General features: G+C 42.8%; 1 protein-coding gene across 4 annotated transcripts in view; it reads right to left on the minus strand.

The window, feature by feature from the left end:
- The window catches only part of ZNF792 (zinc finger protein 792), a 41,270-nt gene that overhangs the window by 9,843 nt on the left and 14,026 nt on the right, over window positions 1-17,401 (minus strand). For 2 of the 4 annotated variants that reach the window (XM_027977406.3, XM_042231969.2), the window contains exons 4-5: window positions 7,842-16,989; window positions 2,266-2,450 (exon numbers count right to left, since the gene is read on the minus strand). In XM_027977406.3, coding sequence (XP_027833207.1) covers window positions 15,533-16,989 — 1,457 coding nt within the window. In that variant the 3' untranslated portion in view covers window positions 2,266-2,450; window positions 7,842-15,532. Of the gene's footprint in view, window positions 1-2,265; window positions 2,451-5,217; window positions 5,377-7,841; window positions 16,990-17,401 lie in introns of all 4 variants that reach the window. The other 2 variants (XM_060398491.1, XM_060398492.1) reach the window with 2 other exon arrangements.

Consider the following 17,401-nt stretch of genomic DNA (forward strand, 5'->3'; position numbering starts at 1 on the left):
TCCTCTGTGCTCCTCTCCCATCCCTCTGATTTCACTGAAGCGTGAAATCACACTGAAGCGTATTTCAGCGAAACACACTTAAAAATTCTGGCCTTTTAAAGATAATCAAATGTCTCAGCTGTGTCTTTCTCTTTCATTTAGACTTAGGCAATTCATCCCCACACATTCATAACTCTACCAGAGAGGATGGATGTGGCATCTAGGCTCTCACAGCCACTCTGTAAGCATTGCAGTTTTAGATTTAGGATACCACATATTATACTGGAAATGTTTCCATGCTCCAAGAAAAGTTCCTTCTTTCAGGAAATAACTGGAAAAGACCAATTTGGAAAAATAATTGGTTTCTGGCATTACTCTAAAGGCCTAAAATAGAAAATCCCAATAGCAATAATTTCACAGGGAAGCCTGACGTGCTGCAGTCCATGGGGTCACAAAGAGTTGGACATGACTGAGCAACTGAACAATGACACCCAGATCTGGCTGACTGTATAATCCTGCTGTCTCCATTAGACTTATTTCTTGAAATATTTCTTGTCTAAGACAATTTATCTATTATAAGAGCTATCTAAAGCTGGGAGAAAAAGAAAAACACCAACATTTTCCTCAGCTGTTATATGTTTTGTTAAACATTTATCCAGTGATGATTCTATACTAAACATTCTGCTAGGGCCGAATGATACAGAGTTTAAAGACATCTCTTGCCCCAAAGGAATTTACAATACAGAAGGAAAGACAAAGACTATATGTTAAAGCTGAAGGACTTATTAGGGATGTGGGAGCAGATAAGGACAGATAAAGAGCAGATAAAACTTAGAATTAACAAGCAATTCTTCAGAAACTCCTTCCAAAAATGAAGACAAGGAAATTCTGTCGTGGTTGGATGTTTGGGATTCTGCACTTTTACTGCTGATGGCCCAGGTTTGATCTATGGTTGAGGAACTAAGATTCTACAAGCCATTTGGTGCAGCAAAATAAAATAACCTGGATGGCCAGACTATGGAATATTAGATAAAAGAAGAAGAAGAAGACAAAGAGACTTCAAGTTCCACATTTAAGGAGCTTGGGGGTTGACACTCTGCCCTAGCAAGGAAAGAGCTAAACAGACTGAACAATCAACAACTCTTTTTCAATCTGGGAAAGAAGTGAGCACACAGGGCAAACCGTTACCCCTAAGACTGGAGAGACAGGTGAATCCTAGGAGTCACAGCTTACCAGAACAAAGATTTGGGAGCAGAAACCACTGTGGGAACCAGTGCCAGAGAAGGAAAACCTGAATTATCACTGACAAGCTTCTGGAAGCTCAATGTGGACAAGTCTGAAAAGTTAACAATTCTATGGAGACCCATTCAGAAGGAGGCCTCTCCAGAGACATACCAGAAATGAAAGAGGAAACACTGTTAAGATTACATGGTCACTAAAAGGATAATAAATGAATACCATAAACAAATCTATGCCCACAAATTTGATAAGCTAGATGAAATGGACCAATTATTCAAGAGACACAGTTTGCCAAACTTCACACAAGAAGAAACAGACCATTTGAATAAGCCTAAATCTCTTCAGGAAATGAATTCAATAGTTAGTTACTTTCCAAAACACAGAGCCTGAAGCCCAAATGGGCTCACTTGGAATTCTACAAGACATTTAAGGAAGAAATTATATCAATTCTCTACAATCTATTTTAGAGATTGTAAAAGCAGAGAAGCAGAGAAAAAACTTCCTCAACCCACTCTCTGATGCCAGCATCCCTAACACCAAAATCAGACACCTATGACAAGAAAATTTCAGAACAATGTCTCATGAACATAGACCTAAAAATCCTCAACAAACTATAAGCAAACCACATTCAACAATGTATACAAAGTACTGGACGTCCCAGGTGGTACTAGTGCAGAAGCACCCGACAATGCAGAAGACATAAGATGCAGGTTTGATTCCTGGATCGGGAAAATCCCTTGGAGGACCACATGGCAACCCACCCCAGTACCCTTTCTTGGAGAGTCCCATGGACAGAGGAGCCTGGAGGGCTACACTCCAAGCTGTCGCAAAGAGCTGGACACGACTGAAGTGACTTAACATGCATATAAAGTATTACACATCATGACCAAGTGGGATTTAGCCCAGTCACGGAAGGCTGGTTCAACATTTAAAGGAGTGACATCAGCATCATGATAGTGAGAGCTGTTCTTTTTATCTCTCCTCTTTGATTTACAACTCATCAGATCTCTAAAACGGAGGGGAAAAAAATGCTTCTGCCCAGCATACCAGGACATCTGAGCGATCCATCCATCTGTGCACCCAAAAGTGGGTAGACTGGACCATGGAGCAGGTGACAGAGCAAAGATGGTGGCAGCAGAGCAGCCGCAGCAGAGGTTGTGACAGGAGAGATGGCAACAACCAGTCCAGCAGCAAGATGAAAATCAAGTATTACAATCCATCACATCAACAGGCTAAAAAAGAAAAATCAAATGATCAGATCCATAGATGCCGAAGAAGCACTGGACAAACTCTGACACCCATTTGAAATCAGAACTCTCAGCAAACTTGGGATTTCCTCGTGGTTCAGACGGTAAAGAACCTGCCTGCAATATGGGAGACCCAAGTTTGATCCCTAGGTCTGGAAGATCCCCTGGAGAAGGAAATGGCAAATGCTGTAAACGATTGAGGACAGGAGGAGAAGGGGGCAACAGAGGATGAGATGGTTGGATAGAATCTTTGACTCAGTGTACATAAATTTGAGCAAACTCTGGGAGATAGTAAAAGACAGGGAAGTGTGGTGTGCTGCAGTCCATGGGGTCACAAAGAGTCAGACTTGATTTAGCAGTTGAACAACAGCAAAACTTTTCTCTCAGCAATGTTTGTAGTAAAGGTCAGCTAATTACAACCTAAAAGAAGAATATATGAGATCATATGTTTGCACGTGTTCATGCTCAGTGGCGACCAACTCTGCAACCACATGGACTGCAACATACCAGGCCTCCCTGTCCATCACCAACTCCTGGAGTTTACTCAAACTCGTGTCCATTGAGTCAGTGATGCCATCCCACCATCTCATTCTCTGTCATCCCCTTCTCCTCCCGCCTTCAATCTTTCCCAGCATCAGGGTTTTCTCAAATGAGTCAGCTCTTCTCATCAGGTGGCCAAAATATTGGAGATTCAGCTTCAGCATCAGTATTTCCAATGAATATTCAGGGTTGATTTCCTTTAGGATTGACTGGTTTGATCTCCTGGCTGTCCAAGGGACTCTCAAGAATCTTTCCCAGCACCACAATTCAAAAGCATCAATTCTTCAGTGCTAAACCTTCTTTATGGTACAACTCTCACATCTGTACATGACTACCATAGCTTTGACTACACAGATGTTTGTTGGCAAAATGATGTCTCTGCTTTTTAATATGCTATCTAGGTTTGTCATAGCTTTTCTTCGAAGGAGCATCTTTTAATTTCATGGCTGCAGTCATCATCTGCAGTGATTTTGGAGCCCCCCAAAATAAAGTCTCTCCTGTTTCTATTTTTACCCCATCTATTTGTCATGAAGTGATGAGACCAGATGCCATGATCTTGGTTTTTGGAATGTTGAGTTTTAAGCCAGCTTTTTCACTCTCCTCTTTCACTTTCATCAAGAGGCTCTTTAGTTCTTTTTTGCTTTCTTCCATTAGAGTGGTGTCATCTGCATATCTGAGGTTATTGATATTTCTCCTGGGAATCTTGATTCCAGCTTGAGCTTCATCCAGCCCAGCATTTTGCATGGTGTTCTCTGCATGTAAGTTAAATAAGCAGGGTGACAACATACAGCCTTGATGTGCTCCTTTCCCAATTTTGAACCAGTCCATTGTTCCATGTCTGGTTTCAACTGTTGCTTCTTGACCTGCATATAGGTTTGTCAGGAGACAGGTAAGGTGGTCAGGCATTCTCATCTCTAAGAATTTTCCAGTTTGTTGTGATCCACACAATCAAAGGTTTTAGCATAGTCAATGAAGCAGGAATAGATGTTTTCCTGAAATCCCCTTGCTTTTTCTATGACCCATTGGATGTTGGTAATTTGATCTCTGGTTCCTTTGCCTTTTCTAAATCCAGCTTGGTCATTTGGAACTTCTTGGTTCACATACATTAAAGCCTAGCTTGAAGGATTTTGAGCATTACCTTGCTATCATGTAAAATGAGCGCAAATGTGCAGCAGTTTGAACATTCTTTGGCATTGCCTTTCTTTGAAATTGGAATGAAAACTGACCTTTTCCAGTACTGAGGCCACTGCTGAATTTTCCAAATTTGCTGGCATATTGAGTGCAGCACTTTCACAGCATCATCTTTTAGGATTTGAAATAGCTCAGCTGGAATTCCATTACCTCCACTGGCTTTGTTAGTAGTTAGTAATCCTTAAAGCTCATTTGACTTCACATTCCAAGATGTCTGGCTCTAGGTGAGACATCATACTATCATGGTTATCTGGGTCATGAAGATATTTTTTGTATAGTTCTTCTGTATATTCTTGACACTTCTTAATCTCTTCTGCTTCTGTTAGGTCCTTGTGGTTTCTGTCCTTTATCATGCTTATATTTGCATAAAATCTTCCTTTGATATCACCAATTTTCCTAAAGAGGTCTCTAGTGTTCTCATTCTACTGTTTTCCTCTATTTCTTTGCATTGTTTGCTTAAGAAGGCTTTCTTATCTTTCCTGGCTATTCTCTGGAACTCTGCATTAGTTGGGTATATTTTCCCCCTTTTCCTTTGCCTTTTGCTTCTCTTGTTTTCTCAGCTGTCTGTAAAGCCTCCTCAGACAACCATTTTGCCTTGTTGCATTTCTTTTTCTTTGGGATGATTTTGGTCACTGCCTCTTGTACAATGTTGTGAACTTCTGTCCGGAGTTTTTCAGGCACTCTGTCTACCAGATCTAATCCCCTGAATCTATTTGTCACCTCCACTGTATAAAGGGATTTGATTTAGGTCATACCTGAATGGCCTAGTGGTTTTCCCTAGTGTCCTCAATTTAAGCCTGAATTTTGCAATAAGTACCATAAAGACTAATTTTTTTAATTGTAAGTGATGCTGGCATGATGAGGTGCCACAGCCCAGGTGGTTAAATTAAGGAGCTCTAGAATCAGATGGTCTGGGTTCATATTCTGGGCTGCTGCTATCATCTATACCACCTAGAAAATAAGTATAAGGCTTATATGCTGTTTTACCAAATTTGAAGGCAGGAAAAGAGAACACGGTTACCAGGAAAAGATGCTGTGGAAAGCAGCGTCCCAGGTTTCACCTCAGAAAGCTTCAGTGCCCAGATGGTAATGCTGCTGGCTCATACCTTTCCCAGGCACCAGGGCATGGAGAGGAGCTGGATATGGCCAGGGAGGAGGTAGTGTCAGGAGCTCTGAACTACTGTATGAGGAGGAGAGGAAGGAAAAACATGTCTTTTATAGCAGCGGCCTGAAAGGAAGGCGCTGAGGGGTCTTATGCCCCTGCTGCTCTGGTCTCTCCTCCCCACCTCAGCCCCCCACCCTCTGCGGCCTCCAGGGCTACCTGAGTGGACACCAGTTGCCCCAGAAGCTTAACGGCTCTCGCCCTCCTGCTACCAGGGGCTACCTGTGCTGGGAGGATCAGAGTGGCTCCAGTCTCCGCCTCTGGAGACAGGGACGAAGGGGAAAGGCTGGCGGCTTACAGATGCTGGCTGCCAAGTGAGCTTCTGCTGTCCTGTCCAGTCAGTCTCCAAACCTCAAGGGGCCCATTTGGTAGCAAATGCCTGTAACCTGGTCAGGAAAGGCCCGAAGTTCAGAGAGTTCAGCCTGGGGTGGGGCGTTGGACCTCGCCCTTTGCCTTTTGTTGTCATATCCTCGCACCCTTGCACACACACTTTCTCTGTTGCCAGTTTTTCCCGTTCCTAGAGATCTCGTCAAGAAAATTAGAGATATCAAGGGAACATTTCATGCAAAGATGGGCTTGATAAAGGACAGAAATGATATGGACCTAACAGAAGCACAAGATATTAAGAGGAGGTGGCAAGAATACACAGAAGAACTGTACAAAAAAATCTTCATGACCAACATAATCATGACGGTAGAGCCAGACATCCTGGAATGTGAAGTCAAGTGGGCCTTAGAAAGCATCACTACGAACAAAACTAGTGGAGGTGATGGAAGTCCAGTTGAGCTATTTCAAATCCTGAAAGATGATGCTGTGAAAGTGCTGCACTCAATATGCCAGCAAATTTGGAAAACTCAGCAGTGGCCACAGGACTGGAAAAGGTCAGTTTTCATTCCAATCCCAAAGAAAGGCAATGCCAAAGAATGCTCGAACTACTGCACAATTGCACTCATCTCACATGCTAGTAAAGTAATGCTCAAACTTCTCCAAGCCAGGCTTCAGCAATACATGAACTGTGAACTTCCAGATGTTCAAGCTGGTTTTAGAAAAGGCAGAGGAACCAGATATCAATTGCCAACATCTGCTGGATCATGGAAAAAGCAAGAGAGTTCCAGAAAAACATCTATTTCTGCTTTATTGACAATGCCAAAGCCTTTGACTGTGTGGATCACAATAAACTGTGGAAAATTCTGAAAAAGATGTGAATACCAGACCACCTGACCTGCCTCTTGAGAAACCTATATGCAGGTCAGGAAGCAATAGTTAGAACTGGACATGGAACAACAGACTGGTTCCAAATAGGAAAAGGAGTAAGTCAAAGCTGTATATTGTCACCCTGCTTATTTAACTTCTATGCAGAGTACATCATGAGAAACGCTGGGCTGGGAGAAGCACAAGCTGGAATCAAGATTGCCAGGAGAAATATCAATAAACTCAGATATGCAGATGACACCACCCTTATGGCAGAAAGTGAAGAGAAGCTAAAAAGCCTCTTGATGAAATTGAAAGAGGAGAGTGAAAAAGTTGGCTTAAAGCTCAACATTCAGAAAACTAAGATCATGGCACTAGTCCCATCACTTCATGGGAAATAGGTGGGTAACCAGTGGAAACAGTGTCAGACTATTTTTTTGGGCTCCAAAATCACTGCAGATAGTGATTGCAGCCATGAAATTAAAACGCTTATTTCTTGGAAGAAAAGTTATGACCAACCTAGAACCAACCTGCTTTTGTCTATTCAAAAGCAGAGACATTACTTTGGTAACAAAGGTCCATCTAGTCAAGGCTATGGTTTTCCCAGTTCATGTATGGAGGACTGTGAGTGGACTGTGAAGAAAGCTGAGTGCCAAAGAATTGATGCTTTTGAACTGTGGTGTTGGAGAAGACTCTTGAGAGTCCCTTGGACTGCAAGGAGATCCAACCAGTCCATTCTGAAGGAGATCAGCCCTGGATGTTCTTTGGAAGGAATGATGCTAAAGCTGAAACTCCAGTACTTTGGCCACCTCATGCGAAGAGTTGACTCATCGGAAAAGACTCTGATGCTGGGAGGGATTGGGGGCAGGGGGAGAACGTGACGACAGAGGATGAGATGGCTGGATGGCATCACTGACTCGATGGACGTGAGTTTGAGTGAACTCCGGAGATGGTGATGGACAGGGAGGCCTGGTGTGCTGCAATTCATGGGGTTGCAAAGAGTCGGACATGACTGAGCGACTGAACTGAACTGAACTGAGAGGAAAAGTCAGACTCTGCTTGCTTCATATTCTGAACATCCTGATGTAATTTAGAAATATCAATACTAAAATATGAATGATTCCAGATGCCTAAAATATGATTCTTAATGCGTTCCCAAGAATGCATGGACTCATTCACTTGTAGAGGGGTAATGCACATCCATTTAAATTCAGCATGGCACCTTAAAGATAATTTAATTTTAAGTTTGTAATTTCTTGCCCCATAAGCAGAACTCCTTCCAAAGCACTGACCTTATTTTCTATTTTCTTATCTATAATTTCCTGCATAGTAAGAGCTACGGAGACATTTTTGGACAGCTGATCGACAAACGAGGCCATATGCACTTCTTTTGACAGGGCAACAGCAGAAACCATAACTGAAGCAATTATGGCAATCAAAGCAGTTCTTCCCACAACCAGAGGTGCAACGAATCTCCTAGGCTGAAAATTAAGCCATTAAATTCATATAAAACTTTCAATGCACAATCATTAAACCATTGTCCCTCTAATTTTACAGGAACCATCAAATATGGTAGTTGCTTTACAATCATCACAGCATTATAATTATTATAATCATTTCCATCAACACAATTTGATATAAAATAATTCACACATATAACATTGTAAACAGTTTCTCCTTCAGAAACTTCCAAATCACTCTGATTTCCGGCCAACAAATAGGCATAGGGAGAATGTACGCAGGCCTGTACAATATATCTTTGTTCATTTAAAGGTCTATGTAAAATCACAGGTGCCATAGCAGCCAATGTTTTCCATAACTCAGGTTGCATGGGACCCATTCCATCGAAGCTCACTAAAGGAGGAACCCATCCATTAACATGCCACCTAGTGATCACTTAAAGGCATAGGGAGAAATGAATTATTCCATGTGGACCTATAAGTCCCATCATTTATTCAAAAGATAGGGGCACCCCCATTCAGTCAGAAAACGTCTGGTGGCAACAATGGGAATAGATAACCTTATGGCATACAAGCATTCTTTTCAACGAGGAAAGCCAGAAGTTCTGCTTATGTTTTACCAGGCCTGCAGTCCTTGTTCATCAGAGTCCAGAGGGGGCAGTGCACAGCTCGGAAAGTCCTTTTTCGACGAGCTTTTGATCTCCCCATCTTCCCTCGGTCCCAGACTCCAGGACTCCGGGGATCTCAGTGACCTCAGGAGTCTTTGTGATCTTGGAGATCTCATGGGACTGGACATGTCGAATCAGTCTGTCAGGAATCCAGACAGGAGAAGTGGAATTCTGTGGAAAAACACAAGCATACCCTCTCCCGCAAGTTAACAGCACATCTGGCCCTTTCCATTCTCTGGTAAGGAGGTCTTTCCACTTAACCAGGGGCCGATTCATAGCCCCTTCAGGAGTCAAGAGTCTCATCATTGCAGTCTGCCGCTGTGTGTCCATATTTAAATGATTAATTACAAATAAAGCATGGTGTAAAACATGATGTGGAGAGGAATACGTAAATTCTCCCTGTTTTAATTTAGCTATCTGATTTTTTAAAGTCTGGTGTGCCCTTTCCACTATGTCTTGGCCTTGGGGATTATAAGGTATTCCTGTTGAATGTACTATGGAAAATTGTTGACAAATCTCTTAAAAGCAGCAGAAGTATAAGCTGGGGCATTATCTGTTTTTATCTGTTCAGGGAGTCTTATTTGGGAAAAGCACTGAAACAAGTGTTGTATTACATCTTTTGCTGCTTCACTTGATCTAGTAGAGGCTATAATAACATGAGAAAAGGTATCCACGATAACATGTACAAAGGACAGTTTTCCAAAGGCCGGGATATGAGTTACGTCCATTTGCCAGAGAGCATTAGGCCTAAGGCCTTGGGGATTTACTCCTAATGGTGGAGATGGATTAAATAGTGGGCAATTTGGACATAACTTAACTATTTGTCTAGCTGTTTCCCTAGCTATATGAAATTCATACCTTAACCCAGCTGCATTTTGATGGTGAATTTTGTGAGAATTTTTGGCCTTGTCAAGCTTTTCATGTAAGTTTAAAGCAATTACTTTAGTTAATGCATCTGCCACAGCATTTCCTTCATGCAAAGGGCAGGGCAAGCAGGAATGGGCTCTAATATGTCCCACAAAATATTTCTTAATTCTGTGTTTAATCTCTTTCTGTAAATCAGATAACAAGGAGAAGATGGTAGTTTTATTTTCCAGAATATTAGCAATCTCAGTATGAGGAAACAACCCTACAATATATCGGGAGTCAGTCAAAAGATTGAAGGTGTGGTCTCTTAAATGTTGGAAAGCCCAAATAACTGTTTGTAACTCAGCCCTCTGGGCAGATGTCTCTTCAGTTACCTGAACATGGGATTTTCTATTAATGGTTTCCTTTACCATTAGAGGAACCATCTGTGAAAACTAAAATTGCCCCTTCCAAAGGTTGAATACAAAATTTCTTCAGAAAAATCACTGGATGTGTTTTCAAAAAATGTAAAAAGGGGGCTTGAGGGCAAATGAAATAAAATTTGACCCCTGAAATCTATCAGGGCAACTTGTCAATCATCACTGTTTTGTAAAAGAAATTGCAGTTGATCCTTATTGAATGGAATCACTATATTTGCTACTTCTTTTCCAAAAAGTTCCAAACTTCTTTTTCTACCTTTCATAATTAATTGTGCAACCAAGCTGGGATAAGACAAAACTATTTTGGGGGAGGGTCACTGGTAGATGGAGCCATTCCAATGGGCCTTCTTGCCACAAGCATCCTGTGGATGTTCTGTGGTGAGAATAATTAAATCCCATCCTCTGGTAATATTAACCCTAATTAACTGATCATTTAAAGCCTCATCCACTTTAACAAAAGCCGACTCTGCCTCACTAGTCAATTCTCTCTTAGAACTGGGATTATGACTGCCCCTTAAGCAATTAAACAAAGGCTTTAAATCTGCAGTAGCCAGTCTTGAATGTGGGCGTACCAATCAATACCTCCTAATAATCTTTGGAAATCATTTAAAGTTAGTAAACGATCTCTCTGCAGCTGCAAAGGGGCATGGTTCACAGTATGGGTATTTAATACCCTCCCTAAATAAGAAAAAGGAGGATTTACTTGTATCTTATCTGGAGAAATTAAGACGCTTACTCCTTGGAAGGAAAGTTATCACCAACCTAGACAGCATATTCAAAAGCAGAGACATTACTTTGCCAACTAAGGTCCGTCTAGTCAAGGCTATGGTTTTTCCTGTGGTTATGTATGGATGTGAGTTGGACTGTGAAGAAGGCAGAGCACTTAAGAATTGATGCTTTTGAACTGTGGTGTTGGAGAAGACTCTTGAGTGCCTTGGACTGCAAGGAGATCCAACCAGTCCATTCTGAAGATCAGCCCTGGGATTTCTTTGGAAGGAATGATGCTAAAGCTGAAACTCCAGTACTTTGGCCACCTCATGAGAAGAGTTGACTCATTGGAAAAGACTCTGATGCTGGGAGGGATTGGGGGCAGGAGGAGAAGGGGACGACAGAGGATGAGATGGCTGGATGGCATCACTGACTCGATGGATGTGAGTCTGAGTGAACTCTGGGAGTTGGTGATGGACAGGGAGGCCTGGCGTGCTGTGATTCATGGGGTCACAAAGAGTCGGACACGACTGAGTGACTGAATTGAACTGAACTATCTGGAGCTATCTTCAAACTCCAGTTTTCCAAGGCCTCAATTTAGATAAGATTTGTTGCTACAAGGCTCTGTCTTTATGAGCTGCCAAAATATCATCCATACAATGTATCAAATATAGATCCTTATACTTTCTTCTAACATTTTGCACAGCTTGGTCTACAAATTTCTGACACAAGGTGGGGCTATTTTTCATTCCCTGAGGCAAAACCTTCCATTGAAACCTTCTATAGGGCTGTTTAAAATTAGCTGAAGGGAGACTGAAGGCAAACCATTTACAATCTTGATCAGCCAGGAGAATGGTAAAGAATCCTGTAGAACTATTACATTATACTGAAAGGTATAGCCACTGGAGAAGGGAGACCGGCTGGAGGGCACCCATGTCTTCCATAGTTACGTTTATAGCTCTCAAATCTTGTAACAATTCTCCATTTTCTTGATTTCTTCTTAACAAAAATAGGAGTATTCCAGGGGCTATTAGAAGGCTCTGTATGGCCAGCTGCCAGTTGTTCCACAACTAAATCCTCAGCTGCCTGTAGCTTTTTAGCTGTTAAGGGCCATTGTTCCACCCATACCAGATCATCAGATTTCCAGGTAATAGGGTCAGCAGCAAGAGCAACAGCCTCGAAGATAAATTTGAATATCCTAGACCTTCTGTATTTTTGTTAGGAATCATCTCTAATGGAGAAACAATTTTCTGCTGATCTTCACCAAGCCCCTTATCAGGATTATACCTCATTTGCAGCATTTGACTAGTAACCTTTTTATCTGGGCTATATAAAAGCAGTCCCATCTGAGGTAATATATCTCTCCCCCATAAAGAAAAAGGTAGTGAAGGAATCACATATAGACAAAAGGTGCCTTGTGCCCCCTTCTCATATGACCAGGTTAAAATTTGTGAGCTCTTAGCAACTGAGGGCACTGACCCTATTCCTACTAGGCAGGCACTGACCCTATTCCTACTAGGCCGGCACTGGTCAAGTGTGTCGGCCAGGACGAGGGCCAGTCTTTTCCAGCAATGCAAGAGATGTCTGCTCCAGAATCTAACAGCCCTGACATTTTATTCCCTTGAATTAAAAGATCTTTCAAAGGCCTTGGAGCTGTAATTTCCTGCACCCAAAAGGCTGGATCATTAGATCCAAATCCACTGGGGCCCCTAGCTTGAGAAGTCAAGTTTTTTCCTGTCTGATAATAAGGTAAAAGCAAAAGCTGTGTTACTCTTTGACCTTTATTAATTTGCACAGTTTTGGTAGGCGGTGAGATCAAAACTTTAATTTCCCCAATATAATCAGAATCTACTACACCAGACACCACCGAAATTCCTTGAAAACAAAGCGAGCTATACCCCAGCACAAGTCCTACAATGCCCTCAGGTATTGGAATCAGAGTAATGGGCACAAGGGGTTAATATTGTTGCCAAGTCCCCTTATCGGTCTGCCTCTTTCCTAGCCTGGGTGAGGCCCCCCTGAGGGGGGTTTTGCACCCATCTGCTTTAAAAGCTCCTTTGTTCAAAAAATGTTTTATCTTCCTCAGCCTTAGGCAACGCTTTGGGAGGCTTTCGAGGCAAAGTGGGGAACTCCTGGGCCTGGGAGGCGTAAACAGAGATTGCCTTAAATCAGAAAGTAGTGGATAAGTTTTTAAAGGTTTGTGTAGAGTGGGAGAGGGCTCGCCAGGGCGCCCGGCCACAGCGTCCTGTAAGCCCTCTCCTTCCTCAGGAGGTAGAGCACAGTCTCCTTCCTTTTATTCATCAATGGCAGAAAATATGATCTGCGCAGAAGGTGGAGACCCACCACCAACCACTATAGCCTCCCCCATAGGCTGTCTAACAGCCTCATGACAGGGGTCCAAGACATTTCTAATCATATTCCACAGAGCAAAAACATACAGGAACCCTTTCTGGCCCATGCAAAGTATAAACGTAGAAATTTAGACAGTCTTCCTGTGCTTTCTTTAATGCCTCTCTCTATGGGCTAGCATGTGAAGTAATATTTCAATAAACATTTGTCTATTCTTAGATGTAGAGAAACCCATTCTCCTAGAGAATATTCTTATTCATTCTGTACCCTCCTCACCCTGCTTAAACTGCAGAGGGGTGCCGCCACCCACAGGTACAAGCCTAACTGCCCCACGTTACAATCTCAAATTACTTACCTTTCAGTGTCCCTCTTCGGGCTTCGGGCTTCGGGCTCTGGCTCTAGCAGCCAGAAATTCAACCTGAAGGGGTGAGCAGTGTTGGCGAGAAACTGAGGCAGCCTCTCAGTTTTCTTGGACTGCCTGTTTATTTCAAGCTTATGATTCTCTTTTATACTTTTACAAAAGCATTAGGTCAGGGTGTTGATATTTTTAGTTCTCATTGACCCAGATTTATTTTTCTCCAAAAATCATTGTTGCCCCTCAAAAGGAGTTCCTTCCTCAGCGATTCTCTTATCTACTTTTTCTCATGTGTCCTTGTGAATACACTGTAACTCATGCTAATGTCTAGGCTGCATACCACATTCCTCGGTTTATTTCTTATCTTTCTAAGTCCTGTTTGCCCCTAGTATCCTAAGCTCACTAGTTCTTTGAAAGGGCTTCTAGCTATAAATATCTCTAAAGTCCCTAATTTCTATAAGCTATGGTAAAATATGCTAATGTTACATCGATCCTTAAATCTTTAGCTTCTATTTTTATTATTCCTAAGCCCTAAATTCAGCAAACTCCTTTGCCATAAACACTTTCCTCACAAATGGGCTTCAGATAGCAATCCCTCCCATGGCCTCAAGCTGTGGCCTGTGTGCTCACCCTGGAACAGTCTTTTGTAAAAGTCCTTGAACAAATGTCAGTGGTTAACTTTATGAATTATTCTTTGAGCACAGCTGCAGAAGGCTTTATGCCTTCTCATGCTCCTCTCAAAAACAATAAACACCTTAATATTCTCTTTAGTCAACTCAGCCGAGAAAAGGAAAAAACAAGTCAGAATCACAAAGCCTAACTCCTTCATTCCAGGTCCGTGCCTACAGAAAAAAGGGAGGGGGTTTAGGGCCATGCCTCCATTTTGTCATAATGCCTAATGCGGCTCCCGACACTCTCCCACTCATTTTAGAAAATTTAAGATTTGACTCTTAAATTTGACTCTACTCCCTCTCTCCTCATGTGTTGACACCAAAAATGGTTGGCTAGGTCGCAAATGCCTCCTCCCTGGCTTACAAGATATACCTTCTCTTAGTCCCCATTTCTCTGCCAACACAACGCTGGTTTTGACATGAATAAAGCAGACAGCCTGCAATAATCCACAAAACCTTTAGCTGATTTCCTCTACCAGTGGCCTTAGTCATAGGACAGAGGTTTGGAGGTCCTGAGAATTTCTGCAAGTCCTGAATCCTGCATTGTTACATTTAAGGGAACATTTGTGGATGTACTTTTATAACAGATACATTCCCTCTAATCTGCCAATTGGACCCAGTAAGTCTTACAGTAGGTGACTTATACTGGATTTTAGACATCAAAGGCATATGACTCCTTGGCAGATGCCAGGTAAACAACGTCTACTAGACAGTGCTAAGGAATAGGAGGCATCCTTGGGGAAAAGGGGGCCTAAATCAGGCTGTTTCCAGATGCACTGGCAATTGCTCAACCTCCCCTTCCTCAAGGTAATCTCTGATCTAAAAAAATTCATGCCCTTCAGGTCACAGCATTAGGCCCACCAAGCCCTACAATCTTCCCTAGGAGACCTCAGGTAACAACACAAATGAGGCCAACTCTGGACTGAGAACTGTACTCTGTCATCCCACTCTTCACTGAGGCAATAAATTTGGAGACTTGTTCGGTTTGGAAGACCTTCATTCTGTTCTCAACCCACTCCACACAGTTATCAGAATACAGGAGATTAAAGGTGATTTTATCAATAAGGCCCCTATCACCCAAACCAAAGCAATGTAAAGTCAAGGATGGATAATGTAGAAACTGGATGAATCCATCATGAGCATCATATAAGATCAACAATGTCTTTGGAAAAGGGAAACCTCTGTAAGCTGCCAATAGGACCCAGATCAGGTCTTCATGGCAAAGATGGGTCATAATCACAGCTAAAGCAGTCACAGCGGAAGGGAAAACATCTTCCTATGGCCTCAGGCTACTCACAATTCCCTCTTGAAAGAGGAAACAGAGGCCTGTCTTCCCTGAGAACAGGAAGTGGCTGGCACACACTCTGGAGACCTGCCAGTGGGTGGAGCTGAGATGACTTTTACCACAGACACTAGCAGTGACAAAAACTCTGACAAAATTTGGGATCAGAAAATGTAGCCTTTCTCCAGAAAGCTTCCAATTTATTTAGCATCCATTGGGAATCTCTCCAGTGTAGACATTTGGATGAATAAGGTTTAACTTCTGGCTGACAGCTCCTTCATATAGACCACTCTCAGAGTTCATCTCTAGGAGGTGCTGTTGTGCTGAAGAAGGAGGGAGAACATCCTCTGTACTCTTTTCTCTAGCGTGAATTTTCTGATGCTGGATGAGAGTAGACCTTTGGCTGAAGGCTTTTCCACATTCATTGCATTTATATGGCTTATCTGGTTTATGAACTTTCCGGTGCTGCCTCAGATTAGAACTTCGTCTGAAGGTTTTCCCACATTCACCGCACTCATAAGGCCTTTCACCAGTGTGGACTCGCTGATGATTCATGAGGTCAGAGCTCCGGCGGAAGGCTTTCCCACATACGTTGCATCTGTACGGTCGTTCACCTGAATGAACTATCTGATGTTGAACAAGTCCATCAAAGCGGCTGAAGAATTTCCCACATTCATTGCACTTGTAAGGTTTTTCTCCAGTGTGAACTCTCCAGTGTTTAATTAGGCTGGAATTGCAGTTGAAGGATTTTCCACACTCACTGCACTCATGAGCACTTTTACCAGTATGAACCCTCTTATGATGAATAAGGTTCGAGCGTTGCCTGAAGAACTTCCCACACTCACTGCATTCATAAGGCTTTTCTCCAGTGTGAACCCTCTTATGTTGAATAAGATTAGAACTTCGACTAAAGAATTTGCCACACTCGCTGCACACGTGAGGACTTTCACCAGTGTGAACTCTCTGATGTTTGATGAGACTGGAGTGCTGGCTGAAGAATTTCCCACATTCATCACACTCATAAGGCTTTCCTCGATTATGATCTCTCTGGTGTTGAAAGAGACCAGCAGCATAGCTGAAGAATATCCCACATTTGTTGCACTCATAAGACCTTTCTCCAGTGTGGGTTCTCTGCTGAACAAGCGAAAGTTTGTCACTGAGAGCATTCTCAGATTTACTGTACTTCTTATGGAGTTGCACAGTAGGAAAATCCACCACATTTTCAGAGCTCTGCTCTGGCTCCCCCACACTGGTAGTGACCTGATGTTGCCGAAAACCACATCTGGCCACAGAGGCCTTCCCATCCTCCTTGAATGTGAAAGATTTCTTTGATGTGTCATATCTGAAGCTCTTCACAAGCAAGGCCCTGCCTTCATTCCTTCCAACAGACTTGTCCACATTCTGCTGCATCTGTGGCTGGTGAAAGTCAGCATTGAATTTGAACTCTTTCCTATGTGCCTCACGCATGTGTGGTTTCTTCTTGGAATGTGTTGCCTGATGTTCAGCCAGATATAGAATGTCTTTCAAGTGTAGGCCACACAGGTTACAGGGGTAGCCCTTTGGGGTGGATGGAACTGCCTTGGATTTCATGTTCTGTGACACTTCTACAGAAACACTGAGCTCAGCAGGTGATTTCTCACCCTCTGTTCCACAGTAAAAATCTGAAAGTAGAGAAATGCTGGTGATATTCATGTTAATTTTCATGGAAGGAAACAATCCAATTACAAATGCAAGTCTGACACAGGAATGAGTCAATGGGACTGTTGGCAAGGTTAGAGGCCTAAGGTCAAGATAAGGAATGGTCTTCCCAGCAGTACTGTGCCTGGTAAGCTCATGAAATAAGGGAGGCCACACCAGAAGCCCAAGGTCAGGGGCGGCGGCCGAGAGGAGCAACCCCACATCCAAGGAGCAGTGGCTGCGTGGGTGCAGGAGTGCCTAGAGGAGCTACTCCACATTCAAGGTCAGGATGGGCAGTGGTGAGGAGATACCCCCCAAGATAAGGAGCAGCGGCTGCACTTTGCTGGAGCAGCCATGAAGAGATACCCCACGTCCAAGGTAAGAGAAACCCAAGTA

The sequence above is a fragment of the Ovis aries genome, chromosome 14 (assembly GCF_016772045.2).
Source record: "Ovis aries strain OAR_USU_Benz2616 breed Rambouillet chromosome 14, ARS-UI_Ramb_v3.0, whole genome shotgun sequence".
NCBI lineage: Eukaryota > Metazoa > Chordata > Mammalia > Artiodactyla > Bovidae > Ovis > Ovis aries.